The sequence below is a fragment of the Prionailurus bengalensis genome, chromosome D4, assembly GCF_016509475.1.
Source record: "Prionailurus bengalensis isolate Pbe53 chromosome D4, Fcat_Pben_1.1_paternal_pri, whole genome shotgun sequence".
Taxonomy (NCBI): domain Eukaryota; kingdom Metazoa; phylum Chordata; class Mammalia; order Carnivora; family Felidae; genus Prionailurus; species Prionailurus bengalensis.
The window spans coordinates 671,538-696,579 of NC_057359.1; the positions used below are offsets into that span (position 1 = coordinate 671,538).

At 49.2% G+C, this 25,042-nt stretch overlaps 1 protein-coding gene across 4 annotated transcripts in view; it reads left to right on the top strand.

Annotated features, from left to right (window-relative positions):
• The window catches only part of LOC122474716 (centromere protein P), a 231,176-nt gene that overhangs the window by 202,549 nt on the left and 3,585 nt on the right, over window positions 1-25,042 (top strand). For all 4 annotated transcript variants that reach the window (XM_043565783.1, XM_043565784.1, XM_043565788.1 and 1 more), the window contains one exon: window positions 24,387-24,466. In XM_043565783.1, the coding sequence (XP_043421718.1) occupies window positions 24,387-24,466 (80 nt within the window). The remainder of the gene's footprint in view (window positions 1-24,386; window positions 24,467-25,042) is intronic.

Genomic DNA, 25,042 nt, shown 5'->3' on the forward strand with positions numbered 1-25,042 from the left:
ACGCGAGAAGCGGTACTTCTATGATTCCATCCACAGAGGGTTTAAAAAATGGGTGAGGCTGAAGTGTGGTGTGTAGGGTTGCACGCAGAAGTGGAAAATTGTAAAGAAATACAAGGAAGTTATTTTCATGGAAGTCAAGGTAGTTGTCCCCTTCAGAGGAAGGCGAGGGTGTGTGATTGGGCACAGTGGTGCCCGTGGCTCCTGGGGTACATCACACTCATGCATTCTTGTTCTTAATACACATTCCATGCACTTTTTAAAATCCAGTCCCAAGAAACCAAATCAGATCCAAGCAGGAAAAGGACATTTTTAATAAGGAAATTCACACCTGAATACATCCTAATGAACCTGTAGATACCTAAGACAAGAAGGAGATTTATAGACCAGCCAGAGGGAGAGTGAATGGGAGCACCTTCAAAGTAGCAACAGCAGCTGTATATTGATAACTTCAGTATACAGAGAAAATGTGATCTCATCTGCTAAACTCCGCAAGAATCCTCTTTCAAAAACGAACGTGAACATCCACCCACCCACCCCCCGCCCCGTGTTCACTGTAACATTATTCACAATAGCCAGCCAAGATGGAAACCACCAAGTGTCCTTTGACAGATGAATGGATAAAGGAAAGGTGGTACACACAATGGGATGTTGTTCAGCCCTGAAGAGAATGAAATCCTGCCACTGGTGATAATGACATGGATGGACCTTGAGGGCATGATGCTAAGTGAGATAAGTCAGAGAAAGACCAATACCGTATGATCTCAGGCGGAATCCAAAGCAACAAAAAAAACCACTCATTGATACAGAGAGCAGATTGGTGCCACCAGAGACAGGGAGCTGGGGACGTGGGTGGAGGCCACAGACTTGCAGTTGGCGCGTCCGTCCTGGCGGTGTGTGTGTAGCATGGCACCTGCAGCTCGCAGGACTGCATTGTAATTTGAAAGTTGGTGAGAGAGCCAGTCTTCGGAGTTCTCATCGCAAGAAACCAATTGTAACTGCGTGTGGTGTTGGATGCTAAAGAGACTTGGTGTGGGACATTTCCAGAATGTACAAGCATCGGCTCACTCTGCGGTACACCTGGAACTACCAGCATGTACGTCAGTTACACCTGAATACAACTTGGAAAACAGGAAAGGGAAACAAAGGTGATGTCCTATGCGCAGAAACTGGAGGTTTATGTCTGACGCTCAGGTTAAAAAATGGAAGATATTCTTCAGGCAGGGGGAAAATGATCCCAGAAGGAAGGCTTTGAGATGCAAGGAGCAATGAAGAGTAAAGACCATGGGAAATGCATCAAACAGTGACCGCACAATAAAATCATAACCATGTCAGGGGAGGTCCTGTTTAAAACTAGAATTTAAAAATTCACAGCAGTACGGGAGTGAGTGTCCCTGAGGAAGACTGAGACATGCCTTAATGTGGACATAGCTGAACAGTGTCTGGTAAAGTGTCTGTGGCAGCCGTGTGACAAGCAGAAATAGAGCCCGTAACTTCCCAACTGATATGGGGGGAAGCGAATGTTTAAAAAGCTAATCAAAAAGAAGGCAAAGAGGAAAAAAAATCACAAAAGTCACTTGTGGTGAGACTTTCAACTGTGACAGAATGAAGAGGTCACTCCACAAGATAAGTGTAAACCTGGAAATTTTGTTTTAAAAAACAAGAACTGTTTCATGGCTCTTAAGATTGACCGAAGGCAAAGAACGAATAAATCGGAAATTGACTCGGGCATCTCCTCTGATCTCCCCACTTACTCTTGATGCCCGGGACAGTTCACCTCCCGTGTTCACCCCAGACTCCTCATTGTCACTAAGGGCACTGAAAGGACCGTTACGTTTGTGAAGACATTTTGATTGCAGGCCCTAGAAACCCACTTCACGTGAACCCACGTACAGAGGGCATCAGGGACTCCCAAGGGCCTGGGACCAGGAATGGAGTCACCCTTATGGTCCATGGTATCCCACGGGCCACCTATCTTGCTTTCGGGGAGTGTCTTGCTTTCTGTAGACCGGCTCCTACTATATTAACAGGCATGCGGCCAACAGCCCATCGCAGGGAGCCCAAGCCTGAATACCCTCAGTTTGGGCAACCTCCCGGATGGATGGTCTGGCCCTAAATTTCACTGTTCTCCTGAGAACCTGACTGGGCCATCTTGAGTCACGCCTACCCCTGGTCCTATCAACGCCCATCCCTGGAGTCAAGGTCAATTGCAGGTCTTCCACACGTGGCTTCAGCTGCCTGGTGGTGACACACAGTAGTGTGTATGTCCCACAAAAGAACTTTCAGACTGTCCCAGGTAAAGTTTTCATAACAAAAAGAGAAGTTACTGTTTAATATGACTTTCTTTCAACCAACAGGTATTTACCTTTACTTCCTGAAGAAAACATCTTTACGTTGTTGGAGTGAGTGCTCTGTTATATAACCTCCTGCTGACTTTGTACCATTAAGCTGTTTATTGATTTATTTCCTTTTAGTTTGATTCATTTACAACAGTGTTTATAAGTGATCATGGAAATCTTGTACAACTTGTAGCTCTATCTTGGGAAAATTGTCCCGTAATTATATTGAGGACTCAAAGACTAGATGCTTCATTTCATTCCTGGCATTTTTCTGGATATATTCTTAAATTGCTGAGAGGTGTTTTTTCTTTTCTGGAGGGTGGTTAAAAACCATTAAAGTTGTAACATACCAAGAGCAAACTCCTCAGTGGATGAGGTTTGTTTTGCTTTTAAACAGACTAATTTCAAGCGGGCTTTGGTGAAACAAATAATATTTTCAGTCTGAAATCACCAGCACAATAGAAGGCTGTGCCCTCATCTGGTGGACAGTGTGCCATTGGGTGTCTGTAGTTCAGAACGGCAAAAGTAAACTGTCAATGTTTTCATGGTGAAAATGTCTTATTTACGTCTGGAGGCAGGATGAGCCACTGTGGAGCGCTCAACAGTGACTGAGCCTTCTGTCCTCGGCGCCCTGGCTCTCCTGGGCTCACGTCCTGAACCAAACTGCTGTGACGGTGGCGCTTGCTCACACTTTCTTGGGGACCGTCCTCACGGTTCCACCGCACGGCCGCGTCCACAGCCGGAAGCAATTCCTGGCGCGTGTCTGCCTGGTTCCAGCTGCTCTGCACTCCCCAGATCGGAGGAGGCCTCTCGCAAGTGTGTGTGTCACGTGCTTTGGGCACAGAGTAGGCGCTCAGTGTTTTCTGTGTTTGCTTCTGCTTGTTGTAACCGACAAGTCCTATCGTTGGTTCTGTACGTGTGTGCCAGGACGTGCAGGAGTGGCTGCTGTCGTGAGCCAAGGATCTTTCCTAAAGTCCCGGAGATTTTGTGCTAAGGCATCTATCTAAAATCTTCCCCGTTTTCACTTTCTTGTTTAAAACTTCGATTCTCATTCTCCCGGACTTCCTGTTTCACCAAGTCCCTTTTATTTCCTTTAACTTTTTCATTTGCAGGTTGGGTATATCTGTGAGTGGGGCAAAGCATCAGCAAGAGCTCACAGGCCAGGTGTGGGATTTCACGGAGGGCCTTGAAATATACATTTGAGAGATTCAGCCTTTATTCTCAGCTCTGCAAAATCACTGTACATTCTTGAGGGAGGATAGTGAGACCTGAAAACGTTTGTGTTTTAGGAGGATAATTTTGGAAAGGTGTGAATAATATTTAGAAAATCAACAAATTAGTGATAATATGTAACAAAGAGCTTAAGGATGCCTGGGTGGCTCAGTCAGTTAAGCATCCATCTCCTGGTTTTGGCTCGGGTCACCATCTCACCGTGCAAGGAATCGAACCCCAAGTCGGGCTCTGCACTGACAGTATAGATACTGCTTGGAATTCTCCATCTCGATCTTTCTGCCCCTCCCCTGCTCATATGCATGCTGGTGCTCTCTCTCTCTCTCTCTCAAAATAAACTTTAAAAGAAGTCAGCAATAATATGTAACAAAGAGCTGGACCCCACTTTTGGTACTTGACTGCTGACAGCTCTCAGCCTTCGCCTCCTTCCCCTCCACGTCTCTCAAGCTGGTAAGAAAGCCCATGTGCCCCCTACTTGGTGCTGGCACCTTCACCCCAGCCACGGTGAGAGCTGGAGCCAGTAGCCCACCTGCTGTCAAGGAGCTTGGGAGCTGTCTTCTCTACCCGGGATCCTCACTGTGTGAGTGATAACTCTGTCACACCCTCTTGGGTCGTGTGGCACCACCATCAGTCTGACACCACAGCGAGCTTTGTGGGGGAGTCCTGGTGTCCTGTGGGGTGGCCTCGCCCCCCAGCAGAGCGCCCAGCGGGACGTGGTGCTGTTGTTCTGTGCCCCACAGCTGCCCTTCTCCTCTGCCCTCCCCTTCCTCTGGGGACTTCTCCCTCTGGGCTGACGTACCCTTGATCGGTGCACACGGTGGAGTAGTACGCAGCCCTTAGAAGAGCGCAGCTACTCTGTCTTGGCTACTCTGCGGTGCACATTGTTGAGTGAAGAACAGCGAGAGAAAACAATGTGGCTGTAGTGTGATTTTATTTAATCAAGGTATTTTTAGTCGAGGTATCATCTTCATACACCTGTGAATTTTCAGCAGCTTGACAAGTGCACACTGTCATGTGGCCACTCCCACCATCATGACAAACTCCCTCATGACCCTTGGTGGTCACCCTGTGTGCTCGCCTGCAGCCCCTGGCAGCCACCCACCATTTCCAGACTCACGGTGTGTGGGCTTTCCAGCCTGAGGCCTTCACTGGAGTAGCGCCCGTGTTGGTAGTTGGGGCCGTCGTGCGGATGGACCTCACCAGTTGAAGGACATTTGGGTGACTAACAATAAAGCCGCTATAAACATTTTAGTATTTTTGTGTGAACATCAGTGTTTGTGCATTGAGGTTGTGAGTGGCCCATAACGTTCCATTAGCTCCAGGTGCAGGGTAATGGTTTGATGTTTGCACACATTGCAGAATGATCACCACGGGAAGTCTGGTTAATGTCCATCAAGAATTACAGATTGTTTGTTCTTGTGATGTGAACTTTTAAGATCTTTGGTCAACTTTCAAATTTATAGCCCAGTATTGTTAACCAGTCACTGTGCTGTGCGTTACATCCCCGGCAGTGTGTGCCTCTTGACCCCTTCTGAACACACGTTTTACTGGACTTGCACAAATACGTGGGAGCGGGCCTGCTCGCCGCATGGCGACTGCATGTTTGCCTGCACAAGAAACTGCCCGTTTTCCAACGCAACTGCGCCATTGTGCGTTCCCACCAGCAGCGTACGTGGGCTCCACAATTCCACCTACTTGCTGCGGTTCAGAGAGGTCTACAGGCGGGAGGAGATCTGTCAGACACGCACCCAGGAAGGGAGCGGGGTCTGTAGATCTGACCGCTTAAGTGCTGCAGCTAGAACTTGGTGTTAATTACCTATGTAATGTAAGAGAAAGGGCAATGTCGTATTCTCGCCAAGGAGGGTGGAGCGTTTCTGGAAATGTGCCAGGGGAGATAACACACCCGTCCTCCCCCACAATCAAAAACATACAGAAATTCTGGATTAAGTTTAACATACTTTAAGTACATTGTCAAGTTCAAAAGAACTAAGTAGAAATGTCCTAAGAGCAGTAAATGACAGAAAAGGCTTGTTTCTGCCCACACAGGAGAGGATGGTCTGGGCCACATCAGGTGGGGACTAGGGCAGGGACTTCTGAGAAACCCAGCCGGCCGGAAGGCTGCAGGGAGTGGGGTGGGCGGACAGCCTGCCTCTCCAGAGCCCTACGTGTGGTCCAGGGGAGCCCAGACCCAGAAGGAGGGTAAATTGTGACCCTGGAACCTTTTCACAGCCTTTCCCACAGTGCTAACTCAGAAGAAAATGACCAGGCTGAATGAAGCCAGTGCATGTTACAAGCTATACATTAATCGAAAAAACAAGCCTCCTTTAAGTGATAATTCTCAAGCAGTCTGGAAGAAAACTAGAAGTAAAAGCTTAAGGTTATCAACATGGTAACTAAACAAATGGAAACCTAATTTAAACTACAGAGGCAGTTTTTTACAAAAGCCTGTTCAAAAAAGAGACAAATTGACATGTATACTTTTTAAAAATGTCATTAGAATTTTAAAAACTTTAAAGCCAGTGGATAAATCAAACAACAGGCTAAACATTGTTCCAGAGAAAATCAGAATATTTATTCGAAGAAGTATTGAAGAAATCATCTGAAAGCACAGAGAGAGAATTCGATGGAAAATGGGAGTTCGGTAAAGAAGCATGGAAGGCCCGGGGGGGGGGGGCAGGGGTGGGGATGAAAGACCCTCCAGAGGTGAAGAGAACGTTTCCTCTGGTCCAGGAATCTCCTCGTCGGGGGCCCCGTGTGGTCCCGGGGTCGAGCGGCAGGACGTGTGGGCAGCAGGGAGAGTGGCCGCCCCCGGCCCAGGCTCATGAGTAAACACAACACCTGTGTTACTAACAGCAGTTACAGCCGCACTGGCACACGAATGTGTCGCTCAGGATTGTAGGGAGAACAACTGCCAGGCTGTTTGACCAGTGGCTGTCCCATTTCACATTCCTGCCAAATAAGACCACTTGTTTCTTTCATAGCTGCTCTAGTGGATGTGAAGTGTGCTTTGAAGGGAGGCTTTGCACTACACATGCTGGAAGGGTATTTTTTTAGGGAACGGCGTTATCTCAAGCTATTTATGATAGTTGATGTAATTGTTGAATGCCTTTCTAAACTCCCTCATCTTACAAAATCTACTTGTAATTTACATTGAGAACCAGATGTTCACATATCCTGACTCTATAAGTTTTGATTCAGTCTTTGATTATGATGTGTTTAAAAAAAATTTTTTTTAATGTTTATTTTTGAGAGAGACAGCATGAGTGGGGGAAGGGCAGAGAAAGAGAGAAACACAGAATCCAAAGCAGGCTCCAGGCTCTGAGCTGTCCACACAGAGCCCAACGCGGGGCTCGAACTCACGAGCTGTGAGATCATGACCTGAGCTGAAGTTGGACAGTCAACTGACTGAGCCACCCAGGCACCCCGATTATGATGTGTTTAAAATAGTGTATTTGATGAACACAAACTGCACATGATCACCAGCACTATCCATCCCCCCCCCCCCCAAAAAGCTGTTTTTCCACCTCAAGAATTTAAAGTATAGTTATTCAGGAGAAGCATGTTTGGGGTAATCATTCAGTGGTTTCCCTCGTCCTTAGCCGTGTGCACATGAGGCAGGGTCTTCAGACTAGACATTCATGACCCCTTGATGAGAACATCACCACCTTCACATACAGAGGTGCTCACAGAAAAGGCACAGACATTTGCACATGTGCCCTTGGAAGGGCCAGGGGGTGGGGGTGGGGGGTCTGGTTGAGCAAGATCACTCCTGGTGTGTCAGCGGGACACACTGCTGCAAAGGGCTTTCCGTCCCTCTAGTTGTGTTAGTGCAAGAAATTGCTAACTACTTGTTCTAAGTTTTTTTTCAAACTCAAACTCTGGTGTCTTTTCTGTGCATTTCTTTCTTCATAAGGGCAGTAAAACCCATCTGGTCAGTGTTCATGGTGCTTGTTGGAGAAAGGCCCTCCCTCTGTTACAGATGGGTTAATGCTGCATTTACAGCTATTTGACTTTTTAAAAATTTGTTTATTTTGAGAGAGTGTGCGCGCACATGTACACAAGACAGGGAGGGGCAGAAAGAGAGAATCCCGAGCAGGCTCTGCACGGTCAGCACAGAATTGGACATGGGGCTTGAGCCCACAACCCTGGGATCATGACCTGAGCCAAAATCAGGAGTCGGTCAATTAACCAGCTGAGCCACCCAGGCTAGGCTCCCCCAGAGCTATTTGACTTTAAAAACAGCATGGAATTTGTATTCCAAGGCTGAAGTATGACTTTTAGGAAATTGGAATCTGCCCTTTGAGTGTTTTGTCTTTAAAAAAAAAAAAATGGACAGCTCGACTCTGTTGGCCACCCCATTTCCATCGCCTGCTTTTGCTGGGCTGTGCTGTCCACGTTGGAGAGCGGTGCAGGCCTCTGGGGTCTTGGGGCCCCCAGCCATACTGCGTGGCGTCTCTCTGTTCCAAGTAAAGCTAAAAACTGTGCAGGCCTCTCCCGTTTCTTTGGGCAGCCTAAGCCTCTGGAAATTAGTGTGTTTCTTCAAATATTATTTAAACTTACAGATTAGCTGAATTCTTAATAGAAGAATATTATTAAAGATAAGTTAATACATACACAAAGCTTACAAACATACAAACAAATATCTTGACAACTAGAATTTCATGTAGCAAAGATTTCTAAGCTACAGCTTTTGGCCCTTTTATTTCAGACACGATCCAACTAGTTCCAGTTGAACAAAATCATGTGGACCATGTTTTCAGAATATAGAGTATTAGGCAATTGAGCTTTTGTGTAAATGAGCCAAGAGGGAGTCAAGGGTAAAATCTCCATGTTTCAGACTTTAAGCCTTTCCACACACATTGAAATACCAGGAGAGTGGGAATGTAATAAAAACATTCAGAACACACAGAAAAGTAATAAAAAAACTACGGTGCATAAGACTTTAAGGGAAAATAGTACCTGTTGAAAGATGTGCCCTTGTCTATCAATCATGACCCAAGGAGAGGCTTACCGATAGTTCCCCAAAACAGTATTTCAGATACTTCCGCATCAAGAAGGGCTCCCCGCTTGTCATTTTGCTCCAGGAAGATCAGGGAAAACAAAATAGATTTTATGTTCTTGGTACCGAATCCTGATCTATACACATTATTTCTTGCACTTAGGTCATTGCTCCTCAGGACAGATAGGACAGCCTGGGGGAGATGCAGAGAGACAGCAGTGATCAGGACAGCGACAGGGGCGTCCAGATGAAAAGGAACAAAGCATTCTCTGCCCTGGTTGACAACAGCAGAGCCAAGGCTTCTCTGTCCATCTTCTCTGCTAGATCATATGCTTCGTGGGCTCAGGGATGCTCTCTTCCATCTTTTAACTCTTGGTTGAAATATGTACATACAGACAAGGGCAGACACTGTAAATATACAGCTGGATAATTTTCCACCAACTTATAGGGCTGCCAGCCGGATGAGGAAGCAGGACATGAGCCACCCCCAGGCCCCCGCCCACCACAGAGCGTGGCAGGTCTGTCTTGCGGTCCCTCTGTCATGTGGATGAGCCACAGAGCATTCATCCGGGTCTCTGTTCTTGGGCCTCTCCAGGTTCTGGCGATTGTAAGCAGTGCTGCTTTGCACATCTTTTGGTGGCACGTGTACCTGTTGATGTCAGGTGGAACTGCCCATCGGGGGGGTAGACGTGTGTTCAGTGTTGGGGGTGTTGCTAAAGCGTTTGCCAAAATAACTGTACCTACTTTGCACTCACCAGCAGCATGTGGGGGCCGCCGTCACACAGCGTGTTCAACACGGGTTTGCCATGTGTTTGCAGCCGTTTGGGTGTGTATGTTGTGATGTCGCATCATGGTTTCTATTGCATTTCCGTGATGGCTCAGTCTTACTGTGCTCATCGGGATACACCCAGCACTTAACAAAGTGGCTAGAGTTTCTATTAGGAGTCTTTGAACACAGGTGACAGAGGATGGGACAGAAACCCAACTCACATTGGCTCAGCCAAAAAGGAAAGCCGGGACGGCGGCGGGGGGGGGGGGGGGGGGGGGGGGAGTGGCAGTATTTGTAGAGGCTGGAATAGCTCAGACAGTCCAGGAAAGGGTTAGGCCTCTGCCAGAACAGAACACCACCTCACACACAGCCCGGAAGAGGCTGCCCGCAGCCCCCTGGTCTCTCCTGTAGGAAAAGGCTCTGTCCACCTGTCTGTTGGTCCAGGGGCAGCCATTGGCCATTTGTGAGGGGCTGATGGTCTACGGTGACTTGAGCCGACCTTATGAATGAGGCGGATCTGTTGCCCAAAGAGCGCTCACCAGGTCTGGCGGTCCACAGCCGCATCACGCAACAGACCCTCCACAGCCACCGTGAGTGCGTCAGACCAGGCTCGTCGCGTAGGAGAGGACGAACTTGAAGTGCTTTTGCTAAGGGCTCCTCGCAGAAAATAGAGCGATTTCAGGGGAGCAAAGAAAGTCCTCTGCCCTCATTTCCCCCGACTCGAGGTACTGCATGAAAATATGAGTCCTCATGGAATCCATTTTGCCAGTTTATGGGTGGTCAGAAGAGCAGTGACTGCGGGGAAGTGTTTTGAGTGTTTTTACCTCTTTCGGGTCTTACATCAAGCCCAGGCCAGCAGCAGGGGTGCTGGTGGGTTGGCAGTGTGGCTTGTGGCCGGACAACAAGGTGTGTGTCACTCTAGGACCCAAGTGACAGGTGTGCATTCTCCCTTACGATTCTCTCAATGAAAAATGGGAGCCCCTTATGAAAATCAGCATAATACTTAAATCTGTACAAGGACATCCCGCTTCTCCCTGATCTCAAATGTCATGTGGGATTAAGGCCTGAAACAGAAAAAGGACAATAAGTTAGAACTAAGGAAAACTGAATAAAATTTAGATGTTGGTTATAAAAGTGATGCACTATATTAGCTCATGAATTTTGACAAATATACCACATCAGTGTTAGATATTAACAGTGGGAACTGTGGATCATCTTCCCAGTTTTTCTGTCAATCTAAAAGTGTTCTAAAGTATAAGTTTTTTTTTTGTTTCTTTGTTGTTCTTTTTAATTTGGGACGGGGACATCTGGGTGGCTCAGTCAGTTGCGCATCCGACTCTTGACTTCAGCTCGGGTCATGATATCACGGTTCGTGAGTTCGAACCCCATGTTGGGTTCTGCGCTGACAGGCGCCTGCTTGGGATTTTCTCTCTCTCCTCTCTCTCTGCCCCTCCCCTGCTCAGTCTCTCTCTCTCAAAATAAACAAACAAACAAAAAAAAAACACTTAAAATTGGGAGACGGGGCGCTTGGGTGACTCAGTCAGTTGAGCGTCCAACTTCAGCTCAGGTCATGATCTTGCTATTCATATGTTCATTCCAGGCTCTGAGCGCTGACAGCTCAGAGCCTGGAAGCTGCTTCGGATTCTGTGTCTCCCTCTGTCTCTCTCTGTCTCTCAAAAATAAATAAATGTAGGGGTGCCTGGGTGGCTCAGTTGGTTAAACCTTAGGCTCAGGTCATGATCTCACAGTTCGTGGGTTCGAGCCCCATGTTGGGCTCTATGCTGACAGCTCAGAGCCTGGGGCCTGCTTGGGGTCTTCTGTCTCCCTCTCTTCTGCCCCTCCCCAGCTTGTGCACTCACTCGTGCTCTCTCTCTCTCCCTCTCTCTCTCTCAAAAATAAATACATTTAAAAATGTAATAATAAAATTGGGGAGAGGGCCTTGGAAAGAGCCCCCCAGGAAGGGTCCCTGAAGCATAAGCTGCTCTGGTTTCCACGTGCATCCGTGCTGCCCTGCCTCCCCTCTGGTCAGCACTGAGCTGGACCACGGGTCACCTGAAATCAGCTTTGAAAAAGGTACTAGGGTCAGGACGCCAGCTCCGCTTGGCTGCTTTCCTTTGGGCTCTAAGTCATTGGAGCAGCCTTTCATATCTCTGAGCCATGTTTTTCTTATTTTTCAAGTGAGCATCATTTTAAACCCTGCCTCATAAAGGTGTCCTGTGATTCAGCACATAGAGACGAGGTAAAACTAGGACTGTTTTCACTGGGGCTTGTTTTCTTCTGCTGGTGTGTCTTGCCCAGTATTTATTTTGTTTTCTTTTTCCTTGACCATTAGCTCTTGATGTAATACGAAATTTCAACCATGTAAAACATAAGTTATTCATGCTCTATTCTGTCCCCGAGATAGGGGGCTCTTCTGTTACTAAGGATCTATAAAACAGAAACCATTTAACATAGCACTCACGTACAAGGTTGGACATTTATCAATAGCTTTATATGTAAAATGTAATTTAAATATGTCACCCTGGGTGGCTCAGTCAGCAGCGTCTAACTTCTGCTCAGAGCATGATCTCACGATCCGTGAGTTCGAGCCCCCTGTTGGACGGTGTCCTGACAGCTCAGAGCCGGGAGCTACTTCGGATTCTGTGTCTTCCACTCACTCCACCCCTCCCCTGTTCACACGCTGTCTCTCTCTCTCTCAAAAAGAGACATTAAAAAATTTTTTTTCAATAAATAAATATGTCACCCTTAAATTCTATATCCAAACTATTGGTCACATTTAGGGGAAAATTGAAAGTAGGGTTTGGAAGATTAAAAACCACAGCCTTTACTGGGCACCTGCCCGGACCCTTTGGGGTGGCCGTAGAGAGGATGCACGAGTGCCATGGAAGTGAACGGAACTGTGGGGTCCCGTGAAAACCAGAAGTGGAGGCTCACGCCACGGAGGCAGCTGAGCCTTTGTCCTGTGTCCTTTGTCCTCACCCTGGCAGGGGCCTGAGAAAGACAGGAACTGCCAGAAATGGCCTGGAGAGAAAGAAGCAGGAGCAGCATGGGCCCCATACAAGATTGGGACCCTTGACAGCTGGGAACTCAGGTCAAGCCTTACTCACGTGTGGCGCGCGTTGTGGAATGTATGGACGGACTAGGGGCACATGTTTCCCGGGAGACGTTTTTGTAGCTGCCATCGAAGACGTTGCCAGCATGGATCGTGTGACAAGTAGATTATAATAACGCTTTCCTGTGTATGGCAGCCGTATTTGAACTTAGAAGTATTGTAGGATACAAAGTTCACAAGCTCAGGTCCTGGAATCTGAGCCCGTGAGGTTTTGTAGCAGGTTTCTCACACAGTCGTGACACCGTGGCTTTTCTTCCCAGGAAGCAACTTCACTCGTGCTGGCCACGCTCAGTTGGGTTCGAACCCAAAGAACTGAGCCCCGAACGCCATGTGGCATAGTTTTTTATATATTTTTTACTTCTTTGTCTCCCACATATGGTAACACGCAAACATGCAGTCTGATTAAGTGGTCTCACATTACAAGGTCGTGAGGGTTGTTGTCACCTACGCATGTAGTCAGGTTGCCTTGAGGGTTTTTTTTCTTTCCTTGGGGAAGGGACCCTACCACAGTTTGACTCCATTATATAGTTTGTTGGTTTGAGCGAGTGTGATCTTTAGACCACTGCCCATTTCCTTTTCCTTTCCGTGTGTGTTCTACCGTGATGGCGGATCGCCGGCGTGAGGGAGGCGTGAGCTCACACATGTAGAGGGAGGGGGTGGGGCCTGCAGAGGGGAGGGTCTGCGAGGTGTTTATCTTTTTTTTTTTTTTAATTTTATTTTTAACGTTTATTAATTTTTGAGACAGAGAGAGACAGAGCATGAATGGGGGAGGGTCAGAGAGAGAGGGAGACGCAGAATCCGAAACAGGCTCCAGGCTCTGAGTGGTCAGCACAGAGCCTGATGCGGGGCTCGAACTCACGGACCAGGAGATCATGACCTGAGCCGAAGTCGGATGCTTAACCGACTGAGCCACCCAGGCGCCCCATGCGAGGTGTTTATCTTAAGATAAACTTAAGACCTTAAACACTCGAAGTCTGTGATAGTTTAAATGAGACCATAATAACTTTAAAACCAGTTTCAGTGTTTTGGACAGTATTACTTGGACATTTATGAAACATTGAGTTTAAACTTTAGTAATGATAAAATTGTCGGTGACTGGAAGATCACCTCATTATCTGTTTGTATTTCATGATTTTGCTCACATAATTACATATTAATACATACATGAAGAGGAAGTTGCAAAATTACCTCTGAAGAATTTCTAGCATTATTCTATTTATAGGTGTGTATTCAGCTTCTTTTTTTAAATTTGTAAATGTTTATTTTAATTTTTTTAATTTATATCCAAATTAGCATATAGTGCAACAATCATTTCAGGAGTAGATTCCTTAATGCCCCTTACGCATTTAGCCCATCCCCCCTCCCTTAACCCCTCCAGTAACCCTCTGTTTCTTCTCCATATTTAAGAGTCTCATTTTTTGTCTCCCTCCCTGTTTTTATATTATTTTTGCTTCCCTTCCCTTATGTTCATCTGTTCTATGTCTTAAGGTCCTCATATGAGTGAAGTCATATGTTATTTGTCTTTCTCTGACTAATTTCACTTAGCATAATACCCTCCAGTTCCATCCACATAGTTGCAAATGGCAAGATTTCATTCTTTTTGATTGCCAAGTAATACTGCATTGTATGTATATATATACCACATTTTCTTTATCCATTCATCCCTCGATGGACATTTGGACTCTTGCCATACTTTGGCTATTGTCGATAGTGCTGCCATAAACATGGGGGTGCATGTGTCCCTTCGATACAGCACACCTGTATCCCGTGGATAAATGCCTAGTAGTGCAATTGCTGGGTTGTAGGGTAGTTCTATTTTTTAGTTTTTTGAGGAACCTCCATACTGTTTTCCAGAGTGGCTGCACCAGTTTGCATTCCCACCAACAATGCAAAAGAGATCCTCTTTTTCTGCATCCTCGCCAGCATCTGTTATTGCCTGAGTTGTTAATGTTAGCCATTCTGACAGGTATGAGGTGGTATCTCATTGTGGTCTTGATTTGTATTTCCCTGATGATGAGTGATGTTGAGCATTTTTTCATGTGTTGGTTGGCCATCTATATGTTCCTTGGAGAAGTGTTTATTCATGTCTTTTGCCATTTCTTCACTGGATTATTGTTTCACTGGAGTATTGTTTTTTGAGTGTTGAGTTTGATAAGTTCTTTATAGATTTTGGATACTAACCCTTTATCTGATATGTCGTTTGCAAATATCTTCTCCCATTCTGTTGGTTGCCTTTTAGTTTTGCTGATTGCTTCCTTCGCTGTGCAGAAGCTTTTTATTTTGATGAGGTCCCAATAGTTCATTTTGCTTTTGTTTCCCTTGCCTCTGGACATGTGTTGAGTAAGAAGTTGCTGCAGCCAAGATCAAAGAGGTTCGAGGATTTTGATGGCTTCCTGTCTTACACTGAGGTCTTTTATCAATTTTGAGTTTATTTTTGTGTATGGTCTAAGAAAGTGGTCCATTCTTCTGCATGTCGCTGTCCAGTTTTCCCAGCACCACTTGCTGAAGAGACTGTCTTTATTCCATTGGATACTCTTTCCTGCTTTGTCAAAGATTAGTTGGCCATACGTTTGTGGGTCCATTTCTGGGTTCTCTATTCTGTTCCATTGATTTGAGTGTCTGTTTTTGTGTCATGTATTCAGCTTCTTAATGACCATTTCTGACAATCTTATAAGAAGACAGTTTTGACTTACCTCTGTAATTATTAGCTGAGGAGGGAACAGAAATGCATCTCAGAGCATATGGTTTGAGCTCAAGATGCAGCCCCACTCCCGCCGCACGGACGCTGTCTCATAACTGGGTCACGCTTCCTGCAGGCAGACGATGGGTGCGTGTTTGTTGGCTGTGTTTACGACGACCTTCTGTCCTCACCTGGGGCGGGGGGGGGGGGGTGGGCACAGGAGAATTGGGTCTCCCACATCCCTCTACTCCTCCCTTCAATTCCGTTTTTTAGACAAGGTGTTTGCGGCCACATTTCATGCTGTCACCTCGCCTCCAGCCTCTGCTTGTTCCTGAAAGTGCTGCTTGCTGTGGAGCAGGGGTGAAGGTGGATGGTCTGTCCTCAGCCCCTCGAAGCTGATCTTGGAATCCCTGCAGCAGGGGTGGAACCATCTGGGGAGAAGCGCTCGTGGGCAGTGGAGAGGGGAGTGGTTGTGTGGAGGGGACATGATGTGTCACGGGGGAGCCACATTGTTGGTCTCACCCATGAGCGAGTGAACAGGTTCTGTTGGGATGAAGTCAGGACGGGGCCCCTGTGTCACAGGCCGACTCAGAACTTGGTGTCTCCCAGGACAGAAGCCACTGCCCAGGACCTAAGATTATACAAGTGTGAAGTAAAATTTAAATGTGTAATTATAAAGTAGGTAACTGAGGAGTTTCTTGAAGAGTTTTTTAGCTTAATACAATTAAAATGAAATATGAAAAAATGTTACAAAAACTATGAGAAAGTAGAAAGAAACATAGTTATGGGAATTGGAAATTTCTCAGTTGGAAATTTCTTCCTTCAGGGTCTGAGACCCATTCAGTAACTTACACAGCAGCACAGAAATGACATTCACGAGTTGTGAGGGAGGCCTTGGGACAAGGACATGTTTGGGGAGAACAGAGTCAAAAGGAAGAGAACAAAGCACATTCGGGCTTGGGGCTCAGGAGGACATGCCCCAGGTGAGATGGAAGGCAGGTGGGGGTGTGTCCTGTGGGGTGGAAAAGGCCCCCAAGGGCCCCTCAGAAACAGTCACGGGCCATCCAGGTAGGACTTGGGTGCTTTTTATATTGACTGTTCTACTGGTCTCCCAGGGTCGCTTCCCAAGAAAACCACCATTGAAAACGTGTGTGGTTCCGTCCTTCTGGTTTTTGCTTCTCTGGGGGCCCCGGGTCAGGGCGACTGCATTCCGGCCAGACGTTGTATGCACTGAGGTTTCAATTTCATATAGTTTTCACATGGCACAAGCTTTTGATATTTTTCTGACCATTTCCAAATGTGAAAACCATTTCGACCGCTGTGCAGACTCAGGCTGTGGAATCTGCAGCAGCTGCAGTCTGCGCCACAGGGCCCGCTGCTCCCGCTCCCGGGCAGCTCAGGACCCTCCACGTGCACCTCGAGACTTCCGTCTTTAAAATCTTTCGGGATGTGTTTCCAACATGGTGGGTCCCTGAGATCCCTGGTGCTTCCCGGGGCTCACATATCAAGACAAGGGCTGGGGAGCAGGCAGGGGCAGTGGGGACTCGGGGCCAGAAAACACCCACAGGCACACCTAGGCCCTGCCACTTAACTGTGCGTCCGCAGTCAGTGCTGCCATGATGGTCTGGCTTTCTCAGGTTTGGGAGCCTCTGCAGGCTGGGAATACAGGGTTTCTGGGTTTTTGACTAAAGCAGCATTTAGGACACATTTTTTCTGCCCTCCAGCTCCAGACAGTGATACACTCAGCATTTCCCAGTTATTTTCTTGGGTGGTTTTTGGTGTGGGGCCCCAGGAGCCTGCGTTAACCCACCCATGGGTCTGGTCTCTGCTCCCCACCCCAGCGAGCTGCTGCGCTCCCTGAATTTCACCCCCCCACATCCTGGGTGTGGACGTGCACGGAGCTGGGTGGCCGTTTTGTCTCGTGTCCAGAGCCACACCCAGGAGAGCTGGGCAGTGCTGTTTACAAGAGAGGATCCAGCAAACAGTTCATCTCCCCTCATGGTTTTCACTCCAGCAACATAAACAACAGTCTAGAAAACCTGCTTGGAGTAAAGTCGGTGTCGTCAGACTTGGAAGTAGTCTTTCCTTCCCCTCTGCAATCAGGACAGTAAAGTGGGGCTCCTTTTTATCTAGCCTTGTAGCCTGGGGCTTCATCAGGGGTCAGCCGATGGTGTCATGAGCGCTTGCAGGGAGAGTCTGCCGTCTCTTCTGGTGGCTGAGCTGAGCAGAAAGTCTCCTAATGGCACCTCCAGTCCACAGTGGGTCCTGTTACTCCAGACGGGGACGGATCTCTCCTCCACAGCTGTCCTAGAGCAGCCCTCTCTCCTCCAAGATCACCGTCCGACCCAGAGGACAGAGCCCCTGGCCAGCACGTGGCCCGGAAAACCCTCAGCGAGTGAATGAATGATGCACTGTTAGATTACTGAAAAATAATGCGATTCCTGCCCGTGCCTTCCCTCTCCAGCGAGGCGCCTTGTGCCCTCAGAGTAGGGGCAGCAGGCACTGCTGTGAGATGTGCTGATGCGGGAAAGGCACTGAGGTCGTGAAGAGGCCAGTGTGATCACCGCGTAGAGGGGAAAGGCAGGACCCTGGGGGAGCATCGAGGAGATCCCTCGCTAGTTTGTTTCTGGTGTGTTTGTGCAGGAGGCTTCAAGGGGCCATGTCTGTGCACACCACTGCAGCCTGCCATCCTGAGGTCTTCACACTGGAGGCTCCAAAGCGTAGGGAAATGCTCGTTCCCATTGAGACTTCCTGTGGAGACAGAACGAATAAGGGAGGAGGGAGAACTTGTTCCTCTGGTGGAAAGCCACTAATGAACGTGGAAGGATATGGAGATGGTCGTTGGCAGTCCTCATGTGGCTGACTCAGCCCCTCGGCAGCCTCGGGGCCCAGGCTGGTGAGCAGACGTCCCACAGGGAGCTGGACAGGGGCCTGGTGTCTCCTGGGAAGACAACAGAGTGTCCACCCTGCTCCCAACGTGGCATCATGAGGAGGCACCAGCCCTGCCCGGAGCCGGTCCACAGCCCAAGAGGCCCACGCTCTACAAACTGCCCGCACGCAGTGGGAGCCAGGACACCTGACACGCATCTGCTAGTCGGTAACGTGGGAGAGTGGCCCCACGTGGAGAAATGCCAAGTGTCACTGTAGAAACACGAGGGACAGCAGGTGTCATGGTTGTGGCTGAGCTTGCGGGGGTGACAGAGGGTCCCGGAGCCCCCAGAACCAAGCCCGTGTGACATCTGTGATCACAGACAAAACGTGTACGGCACCTGCACCCACGTCAGGCCCGGAGGACCTGGTATCCGTCAGGGTCCCTTTCACATGAGAGCCGACTGTTCCACGTGCAGATGTCGTAGGCGTTTCTGAGCCTTCTGACGTTCAGAACAATTGGGACACTTGCCTCCGAACGTGTGCGTGCGAGCTGTGCCACAGATACCCGGTGTGGTTCCTGCCAGTGGCCCTCTGAGCCGCACAAGTCCCTCCCAGGACCCAGGAGATCAGCTGTCACAGAGCCCCCACCCACGCCCCCACCTAGAGCGGCAGTGGGTGGGCTCTCCTCCCAGCTCCTTGAGTTTGCGTGCTGTGTCAGAGGACAAAAATGCTTCCCCACGGAAGGAAAACAGTCCATGGACTGGGGGAGTCCGGGGCCTCACACGCAGGGGGGAGCTCTCGCCCTGAAGGAGACTTTGGCAGAATGCAAGGGGCCACACAGAGACCAGGTGGGGGGCTGTTCTCCAGGACAGGATGAGCTCCGGGATTGGAGCTGGAGGATCGGGGCTGGGGAGGGATGTTGCCAAGCGTGTGACCTGAGGAAGGCGTGGATCTGTGCCGAGGACCAGCCTCCAGGTTCTAAGTCCACACACCCCCTCACTGCCCTCTCCTGCCCATACCCTGCTTCTCCTGGCACCGAGGCCTCTGGAAGGGCCTGCCTGTGCCTTGGTCTCACTTCCCCCCACCTTGGACTCTTCTTCACCCACCAGAATCTGGTACAGGGCCCACTGCCCCAGCCACCCCGACTCTGTCTCCTGGCCCTGCCCACCTCCCAGCTACACCTGCACCCTTCTCCACGTTACCGCTGCTGCTTTTTGGGGCCTGGACAAGCCAGCTCGATCCTGTGTGGGCGGGCCCTGTGCTACCCCCCATCTTCCCATCATTCAGGTGTGAACCCAAGTGTCACCGGCTTTAGGAGGCCCCCTGACCACCTGCCAGTCCCCCGCGACCACACGCATCTCTCCATGGGGCTCACCCCTGGACCCCCACTTCTGGAACACTGTGTGGCACCAAGTAGGCCTTTACAGAGAATACCCTTCACCTGAGGGGGCGAAGCTGCCAGGTCCCGAGAGTAGAGGAATGACCCTTGCAGAAAGAAGCTGGCACCGTTCTAGCCGTAGACTTGGCTGAGTTCTGATGGGTGCCTCTGCAGACCGTCCCCCCTCCCCAGCCCCACCCCGCGACTCCTGCTCTGTTCTCTCCTTCCCTAGACTCATAAATGTGGCCTTCTGTGTCTGCCTTCTGTAACTCAGCATATTGCTTCTGAGGTTTGTCCGTGCTCGTGTGTGGATAGCACTGCTGCTGAGCGTTGTTCCGTTGTACGGACTGCGCGGGTGGTTTCGGCCTCCGCTACGGGGGAAACAGGCCTCATTTATGCGGTGAAAGGATCACTCGCTGTTTCCAGTCTGGGGCTCTGATTCTCTGGACGTGTTTTCGTTTCTCGTGGGTAAATACTTAGAGGAGTGGGATTGCTGGATCACATGGCACCTGTGCGTCTAACTCCTCAGGACGTCTCCAGACTTCGCTCCCCACCAGCAGTGGGTGATGTTCTACTTGCTGCACATCTCCCCCAAAACTTGTGGTTAGTCTTTGTTAAATTAACTGTTCTGGCGGGTGCGAGGCGGTGGCTCACTGTGGCTTTAATTTGCATTTCCCTAATGACTAGTGACCGTACCTTTCGCCTTCCACATCTCTTTTTTGGTTAAGTATCTGTAAATCCTTTCACCGTTCTATAAATTAGGTTGCCTTCTCATTAATGAGTTGTAGGTGTTCTTTGCATATAGTCTGAGGCTGGCCTTTTTAAGAGCGATGATTTCTAATTCTCTCAAAGCCAACTTATCATTTACCCAGCTTATTCTTCTTTTACAGATCCTTTTTCTTTTGTATCTGAGAAATCTTTGGCTAGCCAAGGACTACAGATACCTTCTATTTGGGGCGCCTGGGTGGCTCAGTCTGGTTAAGTGTCCAACTTCGGCTCAGGTCGTGATCTCAGGCTCTGTGCCGTCAGTGCAGAGCCTGCTTCTGATCCTCTGTCTCCCCTTCTCTCTGCTCCTCCCTTGCTTATGTTTGCGTACTCTCTCTCAAACAACAACAAAAAAAGATTTGCTGTTTTTCATAAGTTTTATAGTTTTAGCTATTGCATTTAGCTCTCTGGTCTACTTTTGTGTAAGACATAAGCATGGGGGCTCATTTTTTACTTGTGTACGTTCAGTTGTCCTGGCACCATCTCTTAAAAACTCTGGGATGCGTTTTGTCCCTCAGTGAAACCTCACTGGTCCAGGCTGTCTTCAAAATACAAGATGTTATTAAAATGTGACTAGATCCAAGACAGTTAAATGGAGAAGGAACAGTCTTTTCAACAATGATGCGGGATATTCACAGGCAAAACAGTGAAGTTGGACCCCTGCCTCACAACACATACAAACATTAACTCAAATGGATCAAAGGCCTAATTTTAAAAACTAAAAATCTAAAACTCTTAGAAATAAACATAGGTGTAAATCTCTGTAACCTTGGGCTAAACAATGATTTCTTAGCTATAACACCAGAGCACAAGCAAAAAAAGAACAAAAATAAATAAATTGGACTTTATCAGAATTAAAAACTTCATGCAGGTTGACACCGTTAAGGAAGTAAAAAGACAATCCACAGAATGGGAAAAAATCCACGTATCTGATAAGTGATTTGTACCTAGACTACATAAAGAGCTATTATAACTCAATAATAAGAAAAACACCCCAGTTTAAAAAATGGGCAAAGGATCTGAACAGACATTTCTCCAAAGAAGGTATACAAATGATCGAGGATCAATGATCACTGTCCTTGGCCATGAGGAAACGCAAATCAAAACCAGTGACCTACCACCTTACACCCACCAGGAGGGTGAGAATGGTTTCTAAAGGGAGGGCGGGTGGTAACAAGTGTTGTCAGCAAGGAGATGGAGAAATCGGGACCCTCAGACACCACAGGTAGGACCCTAAAAACGGTGCAGCCCCTGTGGAGAACAGTTGGGCAGCTCCACTCCTAGATACCTAGCCAAGAGAAACAAAAACACGTGCCACAAAAACCACACACCAGCGTTCACAGCAGCATTATTTCCAGTAGCCAAAAAGTAAAAAGCACCCAAGTGCTCGTTGGCAGATGAATGGATGAATACAATCGGTCCGTCCGTACGGCGGGGGCTATTCTGCAGTGTAAAGGAGTGATGAGTGCCACGTGGGCGGGCCTTGGAAACATCCTCCCTGAAAGACGCCAGTGACAAAAGACCACATCTTGAGTGATCCCATTTGTACGAGGCATCTGGAGACAGTGTTGGCTTACCGCTGCACAGGGACTACTGAGGGGATGCAGGGGTGGTAGCTAACGGTACAGAGTGTCTTTATGGGGTAATGAAGACGTTCTGAAGTTAGCAGTTATGTTGTAAAACCTTGTTAAAATGCTAAAAGCCCCTGAATTATATACACTTTAAAGGAGTAAATGTTATGTGAATTTGTTATCAATTAAAAAAAAACTGAATCAGCTAGACGATCTTTGGGAAAATATTAAAGTCAAGAAGAGCTAACATATTCGTGGACCCTCAGGTATACTTAAACTCAGAACTCAAGGTTTTCCATTCGTGTAACTGGGAGGCAGGCAGGGGCGCCTTGGTCATTCCCCTTCCGCGCTGGGCTGGCATCACAGACATGTAATGAGAGGCTGGTTTTCTCTGAAGCTCTGTTAAAAATTCTGTTCCCTTTGGACCAGCAGCCTTTTCAACAGCAAAGTGAGTCTCAGGTGTGACAGGGTCTGAACCAAATTGCCAGCACGCCCCTGGCCACTGTTTCTGTACCACAAACCCCAGGCATGTGGCAAGCAGCTGAATAAACACCATTTTGAACCCCCTCCTGGGACGAGCTTGTGAAGGCCGACAGGCCCCACATGTGCAGAGCTGTTCCCGGCCTTCCCAGACACCGTGAAAGCACAAACCTCGAGTCAGACACCAGACACTGTTGAAATATGCCGACTCACATCTAGAGCTCGGCACATTTCATGACTTGTCTGTCTTCACCCCTGTCGGCGACACCGCCCGCCCCCCGGGTCTCTGGGCACCAGCGGATGCATGCAGGCTCTGCGCTCCGGGCCGCCCGCCCTGTCTCCTCTCCTGCATGTGCTCGTGCCCAGAGTGTCTCAGGTCACCAGGCAAGTGCAAGAAGCTGATAAACGGGCCACGTTATTCCCTCTTGTACAAGGAAACTCCCCTCAAAACCAGCAGAAGCTCTCCAGAAATCTGAACGCCTGGCCTCTTCCTAATGTCAGCATGTCAACTTTTTGCTTTTGAGAAGGCCTGGCCAGGTTGGGAGGTCAGCCACCCCGGGGGCCCCACGCTGGAGCAGGCCCGGCCTCGTGCTCACGTGCCCCTCAGCACCCCTCCCACAGCTGTTATTAATTCAGAAGAGCTTGAGGTTTAAAAAGCAACCAGCACTTTCCATTTAAAACACTTTGGTATACACTTTCTCAGAAACACAGTTTCACTGAAATTAGAAACTATCTGTAAGCTTAAACCAGGCCCAGCCCAGCATTTGGTCAGAACAGCTTGGTGTTTGGACGTGTTCTTGCTCTGTCGGCATCTTTCCCACACGGGTCTGGGAGCAGTGGCCTCACTCACTGGCAACAGGCTCGCTGGTATTGGGGCTGGTCCTTGAGAAGCTGTACCACGTCTTTGTCCCTACAAGACCTCCTTCTGTGGAGCCGACTTGGCACAGTCCTGTCGTCGGAAATCCCGGGTTCTGCCACCCACACCACCAGCCCTGCCCCCAAGTGTCCCATGAGGCTCAGGGCTAGCCATGGTGGCTTGGTGTGGGACATGGCAGGGCTCCCTTCTGACCTCTCAGAGCTCGGAACCCAGAGCGGCCAGACACAGGTCCTGGGGGAGACCGACACCGAACTCGCTGGGAAAGCCCAGGGCTCCATGCTATGCAGGAGCCGTCTGCCCGTGACTCCGGGCACACGGATGTGCAAGAGCACTGAACAGTGAGCTTGACGATGGACGGAGTAGGAGCATCCACCATGGCAGGGGCCTCCATGTGATGGGCTTTTAGAGCCAGACACTAAAGCTGTAGGGCACAACACGGATTGTCAGGGCAGGCATCACCTTGCTGAGTTGTGAGGGACATCCCAGAGCATGGCTGGCTGGCCTTTTCAAGCTACCCTGTTCAAGAGAACAGGACAGCTGGAGGGGCCACCCCTGAGCAGAGGGCCTAGGGAGGCAGCATAGCCAGAGCAGGCAAACTCGTGAAACTGGGATGAAGCTGTTCACCATCCTAACACTGAGGGGTTGATGGTGTAGGCACATGGGGGCCTTGTGGCAATGGAAAGATCTAGAATAGGCGCCAGTGAGCAGAGAAGGCAGGAGTACGGTGGCCATGATGCCACAGGCCAGGTCTGAGGACCCAGAGGGGGTCTCGGAGGACCAGCCAAGAGGGTTCCCGACTGCACATGGACAGAACTCAAACTTCAGCCAGCAGGAGACGAGAGCAGAGCAGATACATACAGTCAGAGCATGTGGGAGACACAAAAAGGAAAGGAGGGAGTCTCGTCTCATCTTGGTTCAGGGTCTGGTGCACGTGTCCCCTCAGGCAGCCAGGAACCGGTTAGAACAACGATGAGGAACCCAGGGTCCTTGGCGTTAAGGTGTCCAGCTTGGCAGGTCATGCACGTGATGGCTCCGTCTGGTCACTCTCACCTGGTCCTTCCTCACATGTGCTCTGTTCCAGAGCAGTCACGGGCTCCTGTTCCGCACGAGGAGGACATAACCATCTGCACGCTGACGCATGTGTAAAGCAGGGCTGCAGGGTTTTGTGGACTCCTTCGGCCCCCTGGTCTCTCGGCCATAGCATCGTGAGGCCACGTGCTGGATTAGTCATGGTGCACCTGCAACTTTAAAGACTTTTACGCGGGCTCCTCGCTCCTGTTCAGTCACCTGACTTCTCTAACCACTTGCTGTCCTGCAGGAGAAGTACTCAGAAGCTGTGCGCCTCCCGGAGGGGGCCGCCTCCAGCTGCATGGTGGTCCAGAGCCCCCGCCAGCCCGGGTAAGTGCAGACGCCCTCTAGGCCCAGCCTCCCCAGTACCCAGCCACTTGCTTCCTGTTAAACGCGAGGATTACAAATAAGAGGAAACAAGTGTGAACTGCATAACAGACCTCTCACTATGTCTGTGGGGTCATGTTGGGTGTGCAGCCAGGGGCAGGGGACCAGGAGGGGAGGCCGGGAGGTCACAGGTGCTGGGTGAAGGGAGGACTCCTCTGGGTCCTGTGTGTGCATGCGGGAAGCCCCCTGCACGCCACGTGCCTTCACGGCCTGTGTAGGAGCGCCTCGAGGGGTTTTGTTTTCAAGCTTAAAATGATGTAATTACGTAGGTTTCTCAGACTTGCCTTGGCGGCTCCTCGACCTTTCCAAAATTGGCTTCTGGTGATGCGTGTAGCTGCATGCAGTTCATTCCTTTTCGGTGGTTCTGCTCCATTAGGTGAACGCTGTCTTTCTGCCTTCTTTGGGTTGTGCGCATCTGGGTGACCCGTCCTTTTCTACTATGTCTGATGCTCCTTTCGTGTCCCCAGACACTCGAGTGCACAGGCTTCTGTACCTGGAAGTGAAATGCCCGGGTCTTAG